At 45.2% G+C, this 22,487-nt stretch overlaps 1 protein-coding gene across 1 annotated transcript in view; it reads right to left on the reverse strand.

Annotated features, from left to right (window-relative positions):
• Positions 1–1,871: 1,871 nt before the first annotated feature.
• Positions 1,872–22,487, reverse strand: part of lmo4b (LIM domain only 4b) — a 42,852-nt gene continuing 22,236 nt past the window's right edge. Inside the window, exons 3-5 of the mRNA XM_065009332.1 lie at positions 12,970–13,066; positions 11,552–11,707; positions 1,872–3,063 (exon numbers count right to left, since the gene is read on the reverse strand). Coding sequence (XP_064865404.1) covers positions 3,055–3,063; positions 11,552–11,707; positions 12,970–13,066 — 262 coding nt within the window. The 3' untranslated portion in view covers positions 1,872–3,054. The remainder of the gene's footprint in view (positions 3,064–11,551; positions 11,708–12,969; positions 13,067–22,487) is intronic.

The raw sequence follows: 22,487 nt of genomic DNA on the forward strand, positions 1-22,487 counted from the left end.
TAACAGAGTATTAGAGTTGATGACCTAACAGAGTATTAAAGTTGATGACCTAACAGAGTATTAGAGTTGATGACCTAACAGAGTATTAGAGTTGATGACCTAACAGAGTATTAGAGTTGATGACCTGACCTAACAGAGTATTAGAGTTGATGACCTAACAGAGAATTAGAGTTGATGACCAAACAGAGTATTAGAGTTGGTGACCTAACAGAGTATTAGAGTTGATGACCTAACAGAGTATTAGAGTTGATGACCTAACAGAGAATTAGAGTTGATGACCTAACAGAGTATTAGAGTTGATGACCTAACAGAGTATTAGAGTTGATGACCATGACCTAACAGAGTATTAGAGTTGATGACCTAACAGAGTATTAGAGTTGATGACCTAACAGAGTATTAGAGTTGATGACCTAACAGAGTATTAGAGTTGATGACCTAACAGAGTATTAGAGTTGATGACCTAACAGAGCATTAGAGTTGATGACCTAACAGAGTATTAGAGTTGATGACCTAACAGAGTATTAGAGTTGATGACCATGACCTAACAGAGTATTAGAGTTGATGACCTAACAGAGCATTAGAGTTGATGACCTAACAGAGTATTAGAGTTGATGACCTAACAGAGTATTAGAGTTGATGACCTAACAGAGTATTAGAGTTGATGACCTAACAGAGTATTAGAGTTGATGACCTAACAGAGTATTAGAGTTGATGACCTAACTGATTATTAGAGTTGATGACCTAACAGAGTATTATAGTTGATGACCTAACAGAGTATTAGAGTTGATGACCTAACAGAGTATTAGAGTTGATGACCTAACAGAGTATTAGAGTTGATGACCTAACAGAGTATTAGAGTTGATGACCTAACAGAGTATTAGAGTTGATGACCTAACAGAGTATTAGAGTTGATGACCTAACAGAGTATTAGATTTGATGACCTAACAGAGTATTAGAGTTGATGACCTAACAGAGTATTAGAGTTGATGACCTAACAGAGTATTAGAGTTGATGACCTAACAGAGCATTAGAGTTGATGACCTAACAGAGAATTAGGGTTGATGACCTAACAGAGAATTAGAGTTGATGACCTAACAGAGTATTAGAGTTGATGACCTAACAGAGAATTAGAGTTGTTGACCTAACAGAGTATTAGAGTTGATGACCTAACAGAGTATTAGAGTTGATGACCTAACAGAGCATTAGAGTTGATGACCTAACAGAGAATTAGGGTTGATGACCTAACAGAGAATTAGAGTTGATGACCTAACAGAGTATTAGAGTTGATGACCTAACAGAGAATTAGAGTTGATGACCTAACAGAGTTTTAGAGTTGATAAATGGAAAATTTTCATTTGATCAGGAAGGAGAGAAAAAACATGTTAATCCATTTTCAGTTGAGTTTGATGCTCCTCCTCATCAGAACTGATAACGGCTGTGCAGAAATCATATTTTTCTATATTCGTAATGTGAGTAGTTTGATAATGAAGGCTTGTCATTAAAAAGAGAGGAGTGTCTGGACAATGAATGAGAGTTAATGCAGTTATTATCTCGTTCCGTTTGGGCTAAAAACAGGTCTGTTGGAAATAAATTAGCTATGGAAATGTAATGAAAAACAAACCAGGATGACCATACCGTAAATTACAGTCAAATAAGAACTGAAATCCCTCAAGACCTATAGTAAATGTAGTTTAATTAAGACACAGAACTAATAAAGTATTTGATATGTAGCCTACCCAAGTTCAAGCCAACTTCTGTCATTTTCGTCACTGGCAGACTGCCAAGTGTAAAATTGAATAAATGATGGAATATGTTGGGTAAAACAAAGTGTAGAACTGCCAGCAGTAAATTGAGGAAGCTTTTCTGTATCATAATATTTTTTATTAATCAAATACACCATACTGGAGCAAATGTCTCTGAAAATATCACAAATAGATTTTTCTTTCATTCATGAATTTATAGGGTTGGTGAAAATCTCTACATTAGTGACTCTGAACATCTTTCTTTTGTTAAGCCATGGGTTCAGGTTTAGGTTCAGGTTTAGGTTCAGGTTCAGGAGGAGAGGACTCGGGGTTAATGACAGGAAAGACCAACACCAACATTGGCTGTGTGCAGTAGATCATCTGCTAGGTGTCGATGAGCGGAGGTGATTCAACATGAAGAATCGTCGGTAAATGAACAGAAACTGCCGGCCGTGGTTTGTGGTCAGAGGCGATAGGACAGACACCTGCTGCACACGGCCCACATTCGTTATGGTCTGTATGGTCCATTAGGCTGTGTCAGGAGCAGAATGTACTGTGAGCCACGTCAGGACAAAAACATTTACATGCATACATACATGGTAGTTTTACAAATACACCAAGAGAATGCTCATCATAATGGTATTACGTTTCCACAAAAAAGCCACGGATACTTTTTAACCTAGTCTTGTTTTATATACCACCAAAATAGAAACACAGTCTCTTCACAACACTTCAAATAATGAACAAGCGAATATCAGGTTGGAAGGCAAGTAGGAGGTAAAAAGAAGAGGGGTACATTAAAAGGAGACAGTCGTTTCTTTCCCCCGATACTAAAAACAAAAACAAATGTACAACTGTGTGCAGATTTGAAAAACAACCGCAACTTGATTAGCTTCATTTTGTATTTTTCTCTCTTTCTTTGTCTCGTTCTGTCCATCCTCAAATCGGTTCCTCTTCCTCTCTTTCTCAGTGTCCCTCCAGTTCTGATCAAGTCTACTTTAGTCCAGTGTCAGAATCATGGAGTCCTCAGAATCACATCTCAGGCGTATCATAAGCGTGGGGGGGGTATGTCCTCCCATAAAAGGGAGTTAGGGTGGGGACGAGGGTGGGTGTTGTACAGAGAGAAGCGGGGGTCTTGGTAGATTGAGGAGGCTGCCTGGGGGCTCAGGTAAGAGTCTGGGTGCCTGGAGAGCAGGGGGGGAGGGGCTGGGGGCAGGGCAGGGGGGATGGTACAGGGATCCAGAAAGTAGTGGGTGACAATAAGCTAGGGTTAAAATGAAGGCACGCATCCTGCTTCTTGCACACCTTGCTCCTAACACACCTGAGAGACAGGGACAAAGAGAAGAAAAGTTAGAAGTTGCAAAATGTTGAGAAATTTAGAAAAAAAGGGCATAATAAGTTTAACTGGAAATTCAATCGACAAAAAAGATACATGAAAACAATAATTAACAATCTTCACTTCTCCGGGTCTTACTGATATTTAGTATTTAGTATTTGTTAGGATCCCCAATTAGCTGTCGCCAAGGCTACGCTTCCTTGGGTCCAAACAGGAAACAAAACACAACAAATAAAATACATAAAGATAAATAGACATAGCACTACATTTACATTACAATTTAGTCATTCAGCAGACGTTCCCAGCGACCAACAGCTAGTGCATTCATCTAAAGATAACCACATGTCACAGTCGTATCACAACCAAGTATCACATATCACTACATAATAAAATACAAAATATAATACAAAATGCATACAACTGTCTGTGTGTCTCTTCACATTCCCCGTCATACCGTAAGGTATTATTTAAATCTGGTTTTTTAAATCTGGTTTTATGGGTAGCTTGACTTATCTGGGGTGGCAGAGAGTTCCATGTAGTCATGGCTCTATTATAACTGTGTGTTTCCCAGCCTCTGTTCTGGACCTGGGGACCGTGAAGAGACCTCTGGTTGCATGTCTTGTGTTCCATCCTACTTTCCTTGTGTTGTAACGATGAGTGTCCGAACTGTGTGTCAACTACTTGAACAGACAGTTCGGTATCATCAACGCATCAATACCTCGCACAAAGACCAATGGTGATGCGGGTCAATCTCTTTGAGCCAGGAGAGATTGACATGCATGTCATTGACATTCGTCCTCCGTATACAACTAAGTGCAATACGTGCTGCTCTGTTATGGACCAACTGCAATTTGCCTACGTCCTTCTTTGCGGCACCTGACCACCCAACTGGACAGTAGTCAAGGTGCGTCAAAACTAGGGTCTGTCTGGTTTAACAGGGATATCGTGAAACACCTTAGGATGGAAAGACCGCTTCCCACTTTAGTATCCATTTAGTCTAAAGGTTTTGACCATGATAGCTTGATATCAAAGAGGACACCCAGCAGTTTAGTCTCAAGTCTCTCAATAGACAATTTATTCAATAATAGATCCATATGATCCATAATAGATCCATTTAGGGTTGAGCGAGTGATTTGTCCCAAGAAATATGCTTTTAGTTTTGAGATATTTATCAGCAGCCTATAGCTAGTTACCCATTCTAAAATTAACTGGAGCTCTATGTCAAGGGTGTCAGCTACTTATTTTACTGTTGTAGCTGACGTGTATATTGCTGAGTTTTCAGCATACATGGACACACAGGCTTGATTCAAGGTCAGTGGAAGGTCATTAGTAAACACAGAAAACAGTAATGGTCCAAGCCGGCTGCCCTGCGGTACACCACACTTAACCAAATTTGCATTTGAGAGGCTTCCATTAAAGAAAACCCTCTGTGTTCTATTAGCTATGTAACTGTCCATCCATGATAAGGCAGAGGATGCTATAATTTCAAGCAATATGTTATGATCAATGATAGCAATGATATCAATTGTTTGCATGTCATTCCTGTTTGCTAATCATGTCTACAAAAAAAGTTATTAAAGTGGTTGGCAATATCAAAGGGTTTTGTTATGAACAAGCCATCAGCCTCAATGAAGGATGGAGCTGAGTTAGCTTTTCTACCTAGAATTTCATTTAATGTATTCAAGAGCTTTTTTACTATCATTCTTTATATAATTTCTTTGTTCCGTGGTATAGTTTCTTATTCTTTTTTGTTTAACTTAGTTACGTGATTTCTCAATTCACTGTATGTTTGCCAATGTCATATGGTGACATTCTTATTTGCCATTCCCTTGTCATTCCCTTAGCCTCCTCCTTCTCAGTCATACAGCATCAATGTTTCAAAATGGCCTCTATATTTCTTGTGTCTGTCTTATGAAGATTCTACTCACTTTTGTCAGCTCCTTTTAAAGCCTGCACTTCATTTATAGATCAGTGAGGCTTTGTGAGCCATCTGCTGCCCTATTTCCTCTGCATTAACTTTAAAGCACATTTATAAAAAGTGAGTATGTTTTTTTATAACTATAACGACGCTCTAACAAACACAATCCCAAGAGTATTGACAAAGTTCTTTGTGAAGTAGAAAAATACAGAGGAACAAAGACAATTAGAATGTGTCTGAGGAACCATTCTATTCTGTTCTGCTGTCAGAACAGTCAGAACTTTTTTTCTCTCCATATTTCTCTTTTTTTTTGTTTTTAAGATTCTAGGGGGCAATTTACATCCCCTGGTCTTCAATTCGCTGCAACCACTGAGAAGGCTTTAGTCTATTAGTAATTGCGAAGCCCCACTTTGGGGCTAATTAGAGTGCTGTAGCTGACTGGGACGGTCTGGTTCCCCAGAGTTCAGGCACTGGATGAGAAAGAAAGGTTATTTGTCTGTCCTGAACAAAGTGATTAGGGTGAAGCTGGGAAGCTACTTAATAAATGAGCATCAAATGTCCGACACTGCCGTGTTGCCGTCGCCACCGACAACACCAATTATGTCACAGAGAAAAATCACACAATGTTTTGTGCAGTTGAGACTGCTGGAAGTGTTACAACCACTCTGTGTTTGCTAAAGTACTGTTCTTTAAAACTGAATAGGAGGAGGAAGGCCACACACAATTAGGGGTCCTATACTCCTGAATGCATCCTAATAAGGGAAAATAATATTCTCCTGAGTGCATCCAGGATCCATCCCAATACGGGGAAATAATATTCTCCTGAATGCATCCTGGATCCATCCCAATACGGGGAAATAATATTCTCCTGAGTGCATCCTGGATCCATCCCAATACGGGAAAATAATATTCTCCTGAATGCGTCCTGGATCCATCCCAATACGGGAAAATAATATTCTCCTGAATGCATCCTGGATCCATCCCAATACGGGGAAATAATATTCTCCTGAATGCGTCCTGGATCCATCCCAATACGGGAAAATAATATTCTCCTGAATGCATCCTGGATCCATCCCAATACGGGAAAATAATATTCTCCTGAGTGCATCCTGGATCCATCCCAATACGGGAAAATAATATTCTCCTGAATGCATCCTGGATCCATCCCAATACGGGAAAATAATATTCTCCTGAATGCATCCTGGATCCACCCCAATACGGGAAAATAATATTCTCCTGAATGCATCCTGGATCCATCCCAATACGGGAAAATAATATTCTCCTGAATGCATCCTGGATCCATCCCAATACGGGGAAATAATATTCTCCTGAATGCATCCTGGATCCATCCCAATACGGGAACATAATATACATTCAATAAAGTGCCTCCTCAGCAAGATCATTTTAAGTGTGTGTGTGTGTGTTTAATAATTCTCTCTCTCGCTCCTATAATTAAAGCACCGGAGCCAATATTCAGATTGCATTTTAGCATTAATAATTCAGCTGGTTTCACTGCAATTGATGTTGAAGCATCAATAAACAATGAGTCCTCATATTTACTGCAGCCGGCGTGGTGAGAGAGACGTGGTGGTGGAGGGGTGAGCGTGAGGCTTAAACAGACATTTAAAATTAAGCCAGATAATGCAAAGGCTTTCAATTTGAATGTGAGCTGCTCTTAGTGCTGATTTGTAAAAAAAAAAAAAAAAAAAAAAAGTGACGAGGCCCTAAAAGGCCTGGTGATGGAGGGAGGGAGAGGAAGGCTTAATGGAGGGAGGGAGCTCCCTCGCAGCTCCACTCAAGGTAATAAATGTATGGTCCTACTCCCAACAATATCACTCCTCTCTTTCAGTAAGACACACACACACACACACACACACACACATCGAACAAAGGGACGCATGCAGTCAACTCACGCAACGGGGCGGACCCCCCCCCCTCACACACACACACACTACGAACAAAGGGACGCACGCAGTCAACTCACGCAAAGGGACGGACCCACACACACAAAATGTCCTCTGATACACCCAGATGAAGCACTAATAAAACTGTGTTATGACCCAACGATATGAGCACCTACTGGCACGACAGACAGAAAGAGGGGAATAAACTAATGTTATACTAACGTCATTATATAACATTAAACTAGGGGGGGTGGGGGTGGGATAAAAACCCTAAACCAGGACAAGCCCCAGATAGCAGAACTAATAGCTGGAACTTTGGTAGCATCTCTATGACTAGCCTGTTCATAATGCATTAGAAGTTCATTTATAACATTGTGTTGTGTGTTATAGTGCATTTTATGAAACGGCGATTATTCATATAGAATGTTACACAAACGTTTTACTCACCGCTATGGCAGGGTGGCCTAGTGCGGCAGGGTGGCCTAGTGAGGCAGGGTGGCCTAGTGCGGCAGGGTGGCCTAGTGCGGCTGGGTGGCCTAGTGCGGCTGGGTGGCCTAGTGAGGCAGGGTGGCCTAGTGCGGCAGGGTGGCCTAGTGCGGCAGGGTGGCCTAGTGCGGCAGGGTGGCCTAGTGCGGCAGGGTGGCCTAGTGCGGCTGGGTGGCCTAGTGCGGCTGGGTGGCCGAGTGCGGCTGGGTGGCCTAGTGCGGCAGGGTGGCCTAGTGCGGCAGGGTGGCCTAGTGCGGCAGGATGGCCTAGTGGTTAGAGCATTGGACTAGTAAACGAAAGGTTGCAAGTTCTAATCCCAGAGCTGACAAGGTAAAAATCTGTCGTTCTGCCCCTGAACAGGCAGTTAACCCACTGTTCCTAGGCTGTCATTGAAAATAAGAATTTGTTCTTAACTGACTTGCCTAGTTAAATAAAGGTAAAATAAATGTAAATCTCTATAACTTGTTATAAGCATGTGTTGAACATTTCTATCATTTCGTTACAAAAAAAAAGGCTTTTCGTCATCGACAAAACAGAGATCTGTGATGAACCCGCTGCACCGTCATGTCTCAGACCTGGTACTGGATGTAATAAATCGACTCAGGCCCTACTGCCACTCATTATGATGGAAAACCAACCGAATGATGGAAAAATCTATCGCCCCCCCCATCCAAAATTAAAACTCATCTTTGGTCAATAAGATGTCATATCTGTTGCAGCGCTGCTTTCAGTAAAGAGTAAATGAATCAATGTCGTCAATACATAATCACAAGTATGAAAAAGGTTGTGGGAGATAATTAGGTTTTTATAGCTGCCTGCACAGCCACACCCCTTGTTTCCTGGTGTCTGGCTTGGCATAGAATGTCATATTCTTTGAAGGGGATGATATTCGCTGTAACCTATTTCGCTCCCGATTGAATGACACTGCACTTTTCCTCGTCTGGCCCCAAGCCCTGACAGCTACAGGTAACCTGTGTGGATACAGGAAGTAACTAGAAGAGCCGTGGGTTTTTTTTAACAACAAAACAAAAACAAACAAAAAAACTCCCTGATTCATGATGTCGTTGTTATTTCTTTTTGAAAGTTCTCTAATATTATCTTTTATATCTTGTATAAAATAAAAGGTGCTGAGTTTTGATTTTTGTTTCAGTAAGACAAAAACAAAAGATGAGGAAAGCTACAAGCTACAATCAGTGTTCAAGCTAGTTGTCATTCATTAACTGACAGACAGAGGGTTATGTTAGGTAGGTTTCAAGCCTGATCGAAGACCTTTAGGTCAACATGTTACAGTCTTTCTCTCAGGCTACGGGAGTGACAAGTGGCATCCCAGTTTGAGAACAACTGGCCAACGACCTCCAGTGCTCAAGCTACAAACACAGTCATGTATTAGCTAGCTAGCATACCATATTACCACCATACTGAGGGACCTCACCATATTACCACCATACTGAGGGACCTCACCATATTACCACCATACTGAGGGACCTCACCATATTACCACCATACTGAGGAACCTCACCATATTACCACCATACTGAGGGACCTCACCATATTACCACCATACTGAGGGACCTCACCATATTACCACCATACTGAGGGACCTCACCATATTACCACCATACTGAGGGACCTCACCATATTACCACCATACTGAGAGACCTCACCATACCATATTATCACCATACCATATTATCACCATACTGAGGGACCTCACCATACCATGTTACCACCATACCATATTACCACCAAATTGAGGGACCTCACCATATTACCACCAAACTGAGGGACCTCACCATATTACCACCATACCATATTATGACCATACCATATTACCACCATACCATATTATGACCATACCATATTATCACCATACCATATTACCACCATACTGAGGGACCTCACCATACCATATTACCACCATACTGAGGGACCTCACCATACCATATTACCACCAAACTGAGGGACCTCACCATATTACCACCATACCATATTATCACCATACTATATTATCACCATACTGAGGGACCTCGACATACCATATTATCACCATACCATATTACCACCATACCATATTACCACCATACCATATTACCACCATACTGAGGGACATCACCGTACTGAGAGACCATACCATATTACCACCATACCATATTATCACCATACCATATTATCACCATACTGAGAAACCTCACCATACCATATTACCACCATACTGAGGGACATCACCGTACTGAGAGACCATACCATACTACCACCATACCATATTACCACCATACCACCCCTTGGCATTTTTCCTATTTTGTTGCCTTACAACCTGGAATAAAAAAATAAAAAAATCGTGGTTTGTATCATTTGATTTACACAACATACTTAGAAGATGCTAAATATTTTTCATTGTGAAAAAAGCAAGAAATAAGACAAAAAAATAACAATTCACCCCCCCCCCAAAGTCAATACTTTGTAGAGCCACCTTTTGCAGCAATTACAGCTGCAGGTCTCTTGGGGTAGATCTCTATAAGCTTGGCATATCTAGCCACTGGGATTTTTGCCCATTCCTCAAGGCAAAACTGCTCCAGCTCCTTCAAGTTGGATGGGTTCCGCTGGTGTACAGCAGTCTTTAAGTCATACCACATATTCTCAATTGGATTGAGGTCTGGGCTTTGACTAGGCCATTCCAAGACATTTAAATGTTTCCCCTTGAGTGTTGCTTTAGCAGTATGCTTAGGGTCATTTTCCTGCTGGAAGGTGAACCTCTGTCCCAGTCTCAAATCTCTGGAAGACTGAAAAAGGTTTCCCACAATAATTTCCCTGTATTTAGCGCCATCCATCATTCCTTCAATTGCGACCAGTTTCCCAGTCCCTGCCGATGAAAAACATCCCCACAGCATGATGCTGCCACCACCATGCTTCACTGTAGGGATGCTGCCACCACCATGCTTCACCGTAGGGATGGGGTTCTCGGAGTGATGAAAGGTGTTGCGTGTGCGCCAGACATAGTGTTTATCTTGATGGCCAAAAAGCTCACTTTTAGTCTCATCTGACCAAAGTACTTTCTTCCATATGTTTGGGGAGTCTCCCACATGCCTTTAGGCAAACACTTTTAAGCAATGGCTTTTTTTCTGGCCACTCTTCTGTAAAGCCCAGCTCTGTGGAGTGTACGGCTTGGTGGTCCTATGGACAGATACTCCAATCTCCGCTGTGGAGCTTTGCAGCTCCTTCAGGGTTATCTTTGGTCTCTTTGTTGCCTCTGATTAAAGCCCTCCTTGCCTGGTCTGTGAGTTTTGGTGGGCGGCCATCTCTTGGCAGGTTTGTTGTGGTGCCATAATCTTTCCCTTTATAATGGATTTAATGGGATGGTCAAAGTTTTGGATGTTTTTTTATCACCCAACCCTGATCTGTACTCCTCTACAACGTTGTCCCTGACCTGTTTGGAGAGTTCCTTGGTATTCATGGTGCTGCCTGCTTGGTGGTGCCCCTTGCTTAGTGGTGTTGCAGACTCTTGGGCCTTTCAGAGCAGGTGTATATATACTGAGATCATGTGATAGATCATGTGACACTTAGATTGCACACAGGTGGACTTTATTTAACTAATTATGTGACTTCTGAAGGTAATTGGTTGCACCAAATGATCAGTCATGGAAATAAAAATGCTGAAAACATGTTGGAAGATGCTCAGTCACTTCACCCCTACCTATATGTACAAATGACCTCTAACCTGTACCCCCCCGCACACTGACTCAGTACCGGTACACCCTGTATATAGCCTCGTTATTGTCTTACTTTTTAATTATTTTTTTTACTTTAGTTTATTTGGTAAATAGGGCTTGTAAGTGAGCATTTCACTGTAAGGTCTACACTGTTGGTTAAGGGCTTGTAAGTGAGCATTTCACTGTAAAGTCTACACTGTTGATTAAGAGCTTGTAAGTGAGCATTTCACTGTAAAGTCTACACTTGTTGTATTTGGCATATGACAAATAAAGTTTGATTTGATTTGATGGACAAATAGCTGAGTTTTGGCGCAAGACTAGCTCAAACAGCTCAAGCAATATTGTCAAAAATACAATAATAAATCCCGATACATAACTGTATACATCGCTATCAGACAAAGGACTAGGTTAGGTACGTAGTGTGTTTTCCTACAGTGTGTGTTTCCGACAGCACATACCTTCTGGTCGGGCAGTAGTGGGTTTGTCTGCAGTGAACTCAAATGTCCATTGATGAGTGCTGTGGGTCTGTCGTGTTCACAGAACAGACTGCCGTTGATGTAGTGGAACCTGTCCCCTGGGACCAGCCGGTTCCGGCAGGTAGAACACGTGAAACACTACGGAGGGGAGAGACACAGAGAGAGAGAATTATAAACAGTGTGAGAGGTTGAGGGAGAGACAGAGAGAGAGAGAACTTTAAACAGTGTGAGAGGGTGAGAGAGAAAGAACGTGAAAACACTGTGCTGAGAGAGAGAGAGAGAGAACGTGAAAACACTGTGCTTATAGCGAGAGAGAGAGACACAGAGAGAGAGAGAGAGACACAGAGAGAGAGAGACACAGAGAGAGAGAGAGACACAGAGAGAGAGAGACACAGAGAGAGAGAGACACACAGAGAGAGAGAGACACAGAGAGAGAGAGACACAGAGAGAGAGAGAGAATGTGAAAACACTGTGCTTATAGCGAGAGAGAGAGACAGAGAGAGAGAGACACAGAGAGAGAGAGACACAGAGAGAGAGAGAGACACAGAGAGAGAGAGAGAGAGACACAGAGAGAGAGAGAGACAGAGAGAGAGACACAGAGAAACAGAGACAGAGAGAGAATCCATCACAAACTGCACACCTCCACTCAATCCCTACCACCAACCAAGCAATATGGTCAAGCCTGCACATGCACACACCAATGCATAAAAACATGCTAACACACACACACACACCAATGCATAAAAACATGCTAACACACACACACACACACCAATGCATAAAAACATGCTAACACACACACCAATGCATAAAAACATTAGCAACTAAGCACATGCTAACACACACACACACACACAGCAATTTAACCTAATGTACAAGGGAAAGTAATTATAGTAAAGCTCATTCCACTTTATATCTATAAATAACTCATGATGATTAATTCACGAAAGGGTGTCTTAACTAACCAAAACGGTGGTCGTGCAACACAACTAAAGGCCACGTGATAAAAAGCTTCTAAAATGTTTTAAAACACATCCCAATGGGCTCTCTTATACCTCCTAACCTAGTAGGCTTACACAAATGGTTCACTTATGAATAAGCCCCTAAAGTTATCTATTACCAAGTGACTAGAAGTAGGTTTACAGTTTTAAAACGCTAAAGCTGATAGTGTGTACATTTTACTGCTGTGGGATTTCTATCAGGTGTATCTGAGGTCGGAGGTCAGGGGTCATTAGACATCAAAGACACCCTGTGTGGATTTCTCCAATAAGATATTATCTATTTTTTTCTTGTTTTCCCCTGTTGCATAATGCTTTAAAATGTTTTGCATGTCCTAAAGAACATGACCTAGGTTAGGTGTTAAAGGAGGTCAGAGGTTAGAGGTCAGAGAGAGGGCTCACCTTGAGATGGTACACATTGCCTTGTGCCCTCATGACCAGTTCACTGGCTGGAATGGACTGGCCACAAGCACTGCATGCCCCACTGTTCCCAAATAACCTAGAGGAGGAGAGAAGCCACAGACATACAACCATTAACATCATGTTTACCTGTAAATTCATGTGTACATTCACCTGTACATTCACCTGTAAATTCACCTGTACATTCACCTGTAAATTAATCTGTAAATTCACCTGTAATTTCATCTGTAAATTCACCTGTACATTAATCTGTAAATTAATCTGTACATTCACCTGTACATTCATCTGTAAATTCACCTGTAAATTCACCTGTAAATTAATCTGTAAATTCATCTGTAATTTCATCTGTAAATTCACCTGTAAATTCACCTGTACATTAATCTGTAAATTAATCTGTACATTCACCTGTACATTCACCTGTAAATTCACCTGTACATTCACCTGTAAATTAATCTGTAAATTCACCTGTAATTTCATCTGTAAATTCACCTGTAAATTCACCTGTACATTAATCTGTAAATTAATCTGTACATTCACCTGTACATTCACCTGTACATTCATCTGTAAATTCACCTGTAATTTCATCTGTAAATTCACCTGTACATTAATCTGTAAATTAATCTGTACATTCACCTGTACATTAATCTGTAAATTAATCTGTACATTCACCTGTACATTAATCTGTAAATTAATCTGTAAATTCATCTGTAAATTCACCTGTACGTTCACCTGTAAATTAATCTGTACATTCACCTGTAAATTCATCTGTACATTCACCTGTAAATTCACCTGTGCATTCACCTGTAAATTCATCTGTAAATTCACCTGTAAATTCACCTGTAAATTCACCTGTGCATTCACCTGTAAATTCACCTGTACATTTAACTGTAAATTCACCTGTACATTCACCTGTAAATTCACCTGTAAATTCACCTGTACATTAACCTGTAAATTCACCTGTAAATTCACCTGTACATTCACCTGTAAATTCACCTGTAAATTCACCTGTAAATTCACCTGTACATTCACCTGTAAATTCACCTGTAAATTCACCTGTACATTCACCTGTACATTCACCTGTACATTCACCTGTAAATTCAAATCCATTTTACTCCATAGATGGAAGGCCCTACTGAACTGGGGAGAATTGAAAGGAAGCAGTGTAAAGCTCCCATATAAAATGCAATAATAATAAAAAATAATGTTTTGGCTGTAATTTGATGTAGATATTAACAGAGTACCATGTTGCAAAAAATCTATTCAGATTTCTGATATGTTTTCCTGTGTGATATTTATTCCCACTATGCCAGGATTTAAATGACTTCAAGCCTCATGGAAAAGGCAATGAAGGACACACACACCCAACAAAATTGATATTTATGTAATAAAAAAACCACAGGAATACTGGGAAACCAAATAAAACCTCCTGCTACTCTGCCCGCCTGCTCTCCAAAAGCTTCTAGCGACTGTAACTATGTATTACCTTTCGCAGGGCATTTTTCTTGCTTCCTGATAATAACTAGGAACATAAGCAATCAGGGCCTAAGAGGATTTGATTGTACATCTAGGCGGAGACATAGTGCTTTTGCCATTAGGACTTGGGTAGAATGCTCTGTCAGTAGCCGAGTTTCCATTAGAAACCTGCAGCTACTGGGGTTGATATATAATGTGCATGGGTTAACCTTTTCAATCATAGTGTCAACACTTTGGATTTGCTTCTGCTCATCTCTTTCGTCCCTAACCTCGCAACTCTTTCTCTCGCTCTCTCTCTCTCCCTGTCTGTCACTCTCTTTCCCTCTCCCTCTCTCGCTCCTCTCTCTCTCTCCCTCTCCCTCTCTCTCTCTCGCTCCTCTCTCCCTTTCTCCCTCTCTCTCTGTCTGTCTGTCTGTCTCTCTCCCTCTCCCTCTCTTGCTCCTTCTCTCTCTCTCTCTCTCTCTCTCTTGCTCCTTCTCTCTCTCTCTTCTCATCTCTCTCTCCCTCTCTTGATAATGAAATGCTTGCTCCAACTTCCCTTCTATCTGCCTTCTGAGTCCACAATTTAGATTACTTCATCTCGCCGAGCAACAAACTGAATGAAATTTCGATTTGAGCAGAAAGTAATTTACTGGGATCTGGCCCCATTTGTCATCATATCTCACCGGGTGTTTGCTCTATCACTGCACTTATGCAATCAAATAAGACCACAGCATCTGACATGCTCAGGAGAGAGAGGGGGGGGGAGGGGAGAGAGGGAGAGAGGGAGAGAGAGAGGGATAGAGAGAGTGGTTAACATTCGTGTATGTGGATCCGAAGATTAAGATGTTCAGCCTAAATCGCAGATGAGGAATATATTTGTGATCGTTTATTCTTGAACTCCTAAAATGATTCTAAAATTAAATGAGATGAATGGTGTTATTCATTAGGCATATTCTGAGCAATATTCTTGTAGGAGTCTGTACCTATTTTGCCCACAAACAAATGAATTAAATAGTGGACAAATGACACCAAGTACTGTAGGAGAGATAGCCTGGTCACAAACTTGGTTCAGTTGTCCCCTCTCTGACTGACTGGTGTTGTTAAATGTATTGACATAGAGTGACAGAGACTTCATTGGAAAGGGAACCACTAAAATGGCTTTCAATAGGAAGCTGAAGAAACACATTTTGTCTTGGCATCGATTGAAAGGGCTCAATCAAAACTCCATTTCAAAAAAGGAATTAGCTGGACGACTGTTGTGACAACACTGCCGCCATTTCAGGGCCTTAGCTGGGGTACACATAATGTGTGTGTGTGTGTGTGTGTGGGGAAGAGGAGAGGGATGTCTTTGTTTTAACACCACAGAAAAGCATCACAATGTTATCTCTTATATTATCTACGCTGTTCAATTCCAGACGTGAGTCATTAGGTTTGTGTATAGACAAAACACAATAAATGTACAAAAAAATGTGGGATACTGTAAATCTTACAGGGAGACATTTCACCAACAGGAAGTGCTGTTGTCAAAACCATACACAACACATAAAACACTCCCAAGTTATAGAAAATGGTCATATTTGATTGGATGTAAGAAAAGTGCAGAGGTGGTCTACAAACACTCGGTGAGATAGAAACAGGAATGCATCAGTCATGAAAATTACACTTTGTTCTGTGTGTTAACAGCTTGTTTGACTCTACCACCTCTCATTCACTCTGACCCTGAACGCATAGAACAGCATTGTGTACTGCAGCACAGCTCTTCTCATCTATATATATCCCAGTATAACAACATTTAGCCAGTGTTCATGTCTTAAACAAAGGAAATAAAGACTTTTCTGCCCTCCATCCAGTCTTCCTTTTCATTTCGTCACCCCATCGCTGGGCCTCGATACATAACTGGGTTAATCATCAGGCAGGGATCGCTGTTGATCGTATTTCATTTAAAGGGCTGCTCAATGAAGTTGATATCAGCCTGGACTTGGACTCTAATGGTCTCTGTTTTCCATTGAGCTGCTGTATTGGGGTGGAGGTTATAGAGGAGATGAGGGGATGATTGGGAGAGGACAGGAGGAGATGAGGGGATGACGGGAGAGGACAGGAGGAGATGAGGGGATGACGGGAGAGGACAGGTTGAGATGAGGGGATGACGGGAGAGGACAGGTTGAGATGAGGGGATGACGGGAGAGGACAGGTTGAGATGAGGCGATGACGGGAGAGGACAGGGGGAGATGAGGGGATGACGGGAGAGGACAGGAGATGAGGGGATGACGGGAGAGGACAGGAGGAGATGAGGGGATGACGGGAGAGGACAGGAGGAGATGAGGGGATGATGGGAGAGGACAGGGGGAGATGAGGGGATGACGGGAGAGGACAGGAGGAGATGAGGGGATGATGGGAGAGGACAGGGGGAGATGAGGGGATGACGGGAGAGGACAGGAGGAGATGACGGGATGACGGGAGAGGACAGGAGGAGATGAGGGGATGACGGGAGAGGACAGGTTGAGATGAGGGGATGATGGGCGAGGACAGGAGGAGATGAGGGGATGACGCGAGAGGACAGGTTGAGATGAGGGGATGATGGGAGAGGACAGGGGGAAATGAGGGGATGATGGGAGAGGACAGGGTGAGATGAGGGGATGATGGGAGAGGACAGGGTGAGAGAAGGGGATGATGGGCGAGGACAGGAGGAGATGAGGGATGACGGGAGAGGACAGGTTGAGATGAGGGGATGATGGGAGAGGACAGGGGAAATGAGGGGATGATGGGAGAGGACAGGGTGAGATGAGGGGATGATGGGAGAGGACAGGGTGAGAGAAGGGAATGAGGGGATGATGGGAGAGGACAGGTTGAGATGAGGGGATGATGGGAGAGGACAGGGTGAGAGAAGGGGATGAGGGGAGAGGACAGGGTGAGATGAGGGGATAATGGGAGAGGACAGGAGGAGATGAGGGGATGATGGGAGAGGACAGGGTGAGAGAAGGGGATGAGGGATGATGGGAGGACAGGTTGAGATGAGGGGATGATGGGAGAGGACAGGAGGAGATGAGGGGATGACGGGAGAGGACAGGTTGAGATGAGGGGATGATGGGAGAGGACAGGGGGAAATGAGGGGATGATGGGAGAGGACAGGGTGAGATGAGGGGATGACGGGAGAGGACAGGAGGAGATGAGGGGATGATGGGAGAGGACAGGAGGAGATGAGGGGATGACGGGAGAGGACAGGTTGAGATGAGGGGATGATGGGAGAGGACAGGGGGAAATGAGGGGATGACGGGAGAGGACAGGTTGAGATGAGGGGACGATGGGCGAGGACAGGAGGAGATGAGGGGATGACGGGAGAGGACAGGTTGAGATGAGGGGATGATGGGAGAGGACAGGGGGAAATGAGGGGATGATGGGAGAGGACAGGGTGAGATGAGGGGATGATGGGAGAGGACAGGGTGAGAGAAGGGGATGAGGGGATGATGGGAGAGGACAGGTTGAGATGAGGGGATGATGGGAGAGGACAGGGTGAGAGAAGGGGATGAGGGGACAGGACAGGGTGAGATGAGGGGATAATGGGAGAGGACAGGAGGAGATGAGGGGATGATGGGAGAGGACAGGGTGAGAGAAGGGGATGGGGGATGATGGGAGGACAGGTTGAGATGAGGGGATGATGGGAGAGGACAGGAGGAGATGAGGGGATGACGGGAGAGGACAGGTTGAGATGAGGGGATGATGGGAGAGGACAGGTTGAGATGAGGGGAAGACGTGAGAGGACAGGAGGAGATGAGGGGATGATGGGAGAGGACAGGTTGAGATGAGGGGATGACGGGAGAGGACAGGAGGAGATGAGGGGATGACGGGAGAGGACAGGTTGAGATGAGGGGATGATGGGAGAGGACAGGAGGAGATGAGGGGATGATGGGAGAGACAGGAAGAGATGAGGGGATGACGGGAGAGGACAGGTTGAGATGAAGGGATGATGGGAGAGGACAGGGTGAGATGAGGGATGATGGGAGAGGACAGGAGGAGATGAGGGATGACGGGAGGGATAGGTTGAGATGAGGGGATGATGGGAGAGGACAGGGGAGATGAGGGGATGATGGGAGAGGACAGGGTGAGATGAGGGGATGATGGGAGAGGACAGGGTGAGAGAAGGGATGAGGGGAGAGGACAGGGTGAGATGAGGAGATGATGGGAGAGGACAGGTTGAGAGAAGGGGATGACGGGGAGAGGACAGGGGGAGAGAAGGGGATGACGGGAGAGGACAGGGGGAGAAGGGGATGACGGGAGATGAGGGGATGACGAGAGAGGACTGGGAGGAGATGAGGGGATGACGGAGAGAAGGGATGACGGAGAGGACAGGGGGAGAGAAGGGGATGCCGGGAGAGAAGGGGATGACGGGGACAGGGGAGAGATGGGGATGACGGGAGAGGACAGGTTGAGATGAGGGGATGAAGGGAGAGGACAGGAGGAGATGAGGGGATGACGGGAGAGGACAGGTTGAGATGAAGGGATGATGGGAGAGGACAGGGTGAGATGAGGGGATGATGGGAGAGGACAGGAAGAGATGAGGGGATGACGGGAGAGGACAGGTTGAGATGAAGGGATGATGGGAGAGGACAGGGTGAGATGAGGGGATGATGGGAGAGGACAGGAGGAGATGAGGGGATGACGGGAGGGGATAGGTTGAGATGAGGGGATGATGGGAGAGGACAAGGGGAGATGAGGGGATGATGGGAGAGGACAGGGTGAGAGAAGGGGATGGGGGATGATGGGAGGACAGGTTGAGATGAGGGGATGATGGGAGAGGACAGGAGGAGATGAGGGATGACGGGAGAGGACAGGTTGAGATGAGGGGATGATGGAGAGGACAGGTTGAGATGAGGGGAAGACGTGAGAGGACAGGAGGAGATGAGGGGATGATGGGAGAGGACAGGTTGAGATGAGGGGATGACGGGGAGAGGACAGGAGGAGATGAGGGGATGACGGGAGAGGACAGGTTGAGATGAGGGGATGATGGGAGAGGACAGGAGGAGATGAGGGGATGATGGGAGAGGACAGGAAGAGATGAGGGGATGACGGGAGGGACAGGTTGAGATGAAGGGATGATGGGAGAGGACAGGAGGAGATGAGGGGATGATGGGAGAGGACAGGAGGAGATGAGGGATGACGGGAGGGGATAGGTTGAGATGAGGGGATGATGGGAGAGGACAGGGGAGATGAGGGGATGATGGGAGAGGACAGGGTGAGATGAGGGATGATGGGGAGAGGACAGGGTGAGAGAAGGGGATGAGGGGAGAGGACAGGGTGAGATGAGGAGATGATGGGAGAGGACAGGTTGAGAGAAGGGGGTGACGGGAGAGGACAGGGGGAGAGAAGGGGATGACGGGAGAGGACAGGGGGGAGAAGGGGATGACGGGAGAGATGAGGGGATGACGAGAGAGGACTGGGAGGAGATGAGGGGATGACGGGAGAGAAGGGGATGACGGGAGAGGACAGGGGGAGAGAAGGGGATGCCGGGAGAGAAGGGGATGACGGGAGAGGACAGGGGAGAGATGGGGATGACGGGAGAGGACAGGTTGAGATGAGGGGATGAAGGGAGAGGACAGGAGGAGATGAGGGGATGACGGGAGAGGACAGGTTGAGATGAAGGGATGATGGGAGAGGACAGGGTGAGATGAGGGGATGATGGGAGAGGACAGGAGGAGATGAGGGGATGACGGGAGGGGATAGGTTGAGATGAGGGGATGATGGGAGAGGACAGGGGGAGATGAGGGGATGATGGGAGAGGACAGGGTGAGATGAGGGGATGATGGGAGAGGACAGGGTGAGAGAAGGGGATGAGGGGAGAGGACAGGGTGAGATGAGGAGATGATGGGAGAGGACAGGTTGAGAGAAGGGGGTGACGGGAGAGGACAGGGGGAGAGAAGGGATGACGGAGAGGACAGGGGGAGAAGGGGATGACGGAGAGATGAGGGGATGACGGGAGAGGACTGGGAGGAGATGAGGGGATGACGGGAGAGAAGGGGATGACGGAGAGGACAGGGGAGAGAAGGGGATGCCGGAGAGAAGGGGATGACGGAGAGGACAGGGGAGAGATGGGGATGACGGGAGAGGACAGGGAAGAGAAGGGGATGACGGGAGAGGACAGAGGGAGATGAGGGGATGACGGGAGAGGACAGGGGAGAGAAGGGGATGACGGGAGAGAAGGGGATGATGGGGGAGAGAAGGGGATGATGGGAGAGGACAGGGGGAGGACGGGGAGAGGACAGGGGGAGAGAAGGGGATGACAGGAGAGGACAGGATGAGATGAGGGGATGATGGGAGAGGACAGGTTGAGAGAAGGGGGTGACGGGAGAAGGGGATGAGGGGGACAGGGGGAGAGGGGATGACGGAGAGGACAGGGGGAGAGAAGGGGATGACGGGAGAGATGAGCGGATGACGGGAGAGGACGGGAGAGATGAGGGGATTACGGGAGAGGACAGGGGGGAGAAGGGGATGACGGGAGAGATGAGGGGATGACGGGAGAGGACAGGGAGGAGATGAGGGGATGCCGGAGAGAAGGGGATGACGGGAGAGGACAGAGGGAGAGAAGGGGATGACGGAAGAGAAGGGGATGATGGGGAGAGAAGGGGATGATGGGAGAGGACAGGGGGAGGACAGGGAGAGGACAGGGGAGAGAAGGGATGATGGGAGAGGACAGATTGAGGGGATGACGGGAGAGGACAGGGGAGAGGACAGGATGACAGGAGAGGACAGGGGGAGAGAAGGGGATGAGGGGAGAGGACAGGGGGAGAGAAGGGGATGAGGGGAGAGGACGGGGAGAGAAGGGGGTGAGGGGAGAGGACAGGGGGAGAGAAGGGGATGAGGAAGCCCCAGGTCAGTATAATTAAGGGGGACTCTTTAGCAACATGACTGGTTTTCAGTTAATTTCCCCCAAATCAGAGGTTCAGAGGTTTTCAATGGGTTCCTTTGTTGTTTTTCAAGCCCTTTGCCTGAACAATCAATCACATGACATGGGAGGATGGTTTTGTCAACCAGCATGGGGTGGGGGCTATGTGGTGATTCTGTTTGTGTATCCCTCCCTGTTCCCCTCCCACGCAAGTGATCTGAATAAGAGACACTACAAGATACCCTATGTCTTTCATTAAAATATAATTTGGTGCTGTCTACTGTCTGTCTACGAGAGACAACCGGATTTCGGCTCTGACTGAGTGTGCCAGGTGATTTGAAATATAGCATCGCAGCTTGTTGTGTTGTTAGGATGTCTGGCAAATGCAGAGCCTCGTTCCGCGGCTCGCGGAGGCTTTTTGAAGCGGCGGTGAAATTACAGACACAACAATGATTTCCGCGTCATAGTCCATTAAAAAATGCCTCTCTCTACATCGTCAGCCAAAGCACCTTAAAAGCACTAAGGCCATATTGATACTTAAAACAGGGCTTTACATAATGACAAGAGCTGTATTAGAGTGAGAGAGGTTGTGGAGGAGGGAGGTGTTGAGAGGAGAGGGGAGGAGGGAGGAGAGGGGAGGTAGGTGGAGAGGAGGGAGGTGGTGACTGGGGTGGGGGGGGGGGGGGATCAGCCAATTACACTTGGTTAATTTAGAGTAACAGATCTGGCCCCTGGTGAATTGAAGGCCTTGAATTAATTCTGTTATGACAAATCAAGATAAACGTTTTGCCTAAATTGCATGCGATTTAATTAATTTCTGAAATCCCAGTTCTTTCCCTTTCCCTAATACTTCACATGTTCCTGTTGCTGTCATAGTGCTGCAGACTTCAAAGTGATATTAAAGAACCAACTATTACATTTACCTAGCAGCACATTCTACTAGAAAAGTGCCATTTAATTACCTTGTCTCTATTCAATTAAAGGGACAGTGTTCATTTTACGTCCAAATCCAGCCGACACACGATTGCTACGCTAGATAAATTAATTGTTTCTCTCTCTCTTCACTCAAACCAACCCACACAAATAATAGCACCTCTGATTTAAACACAACAGTTAAGTAAAGCTAGTGAAAGCTGTATTGGGAGGGTTCTTTTACACAGACAGAGAC

This window comes from Oncorhynchus nerka, linkage group LG24 (assembly GCF_034236695.1).
Source record: "Oncorhynchus nerka isolate Pitt River linkage group LG24, Oner_Uvic_2.0, whole genome shotgun sequence".
Classification (NCBI taxonomy): Eukaryota; Metazoa; Chordata; class Actinopteri; order Salmoniformes; family Salmonidae; genus Oncorhynchus; species Oncorhynchus nerka.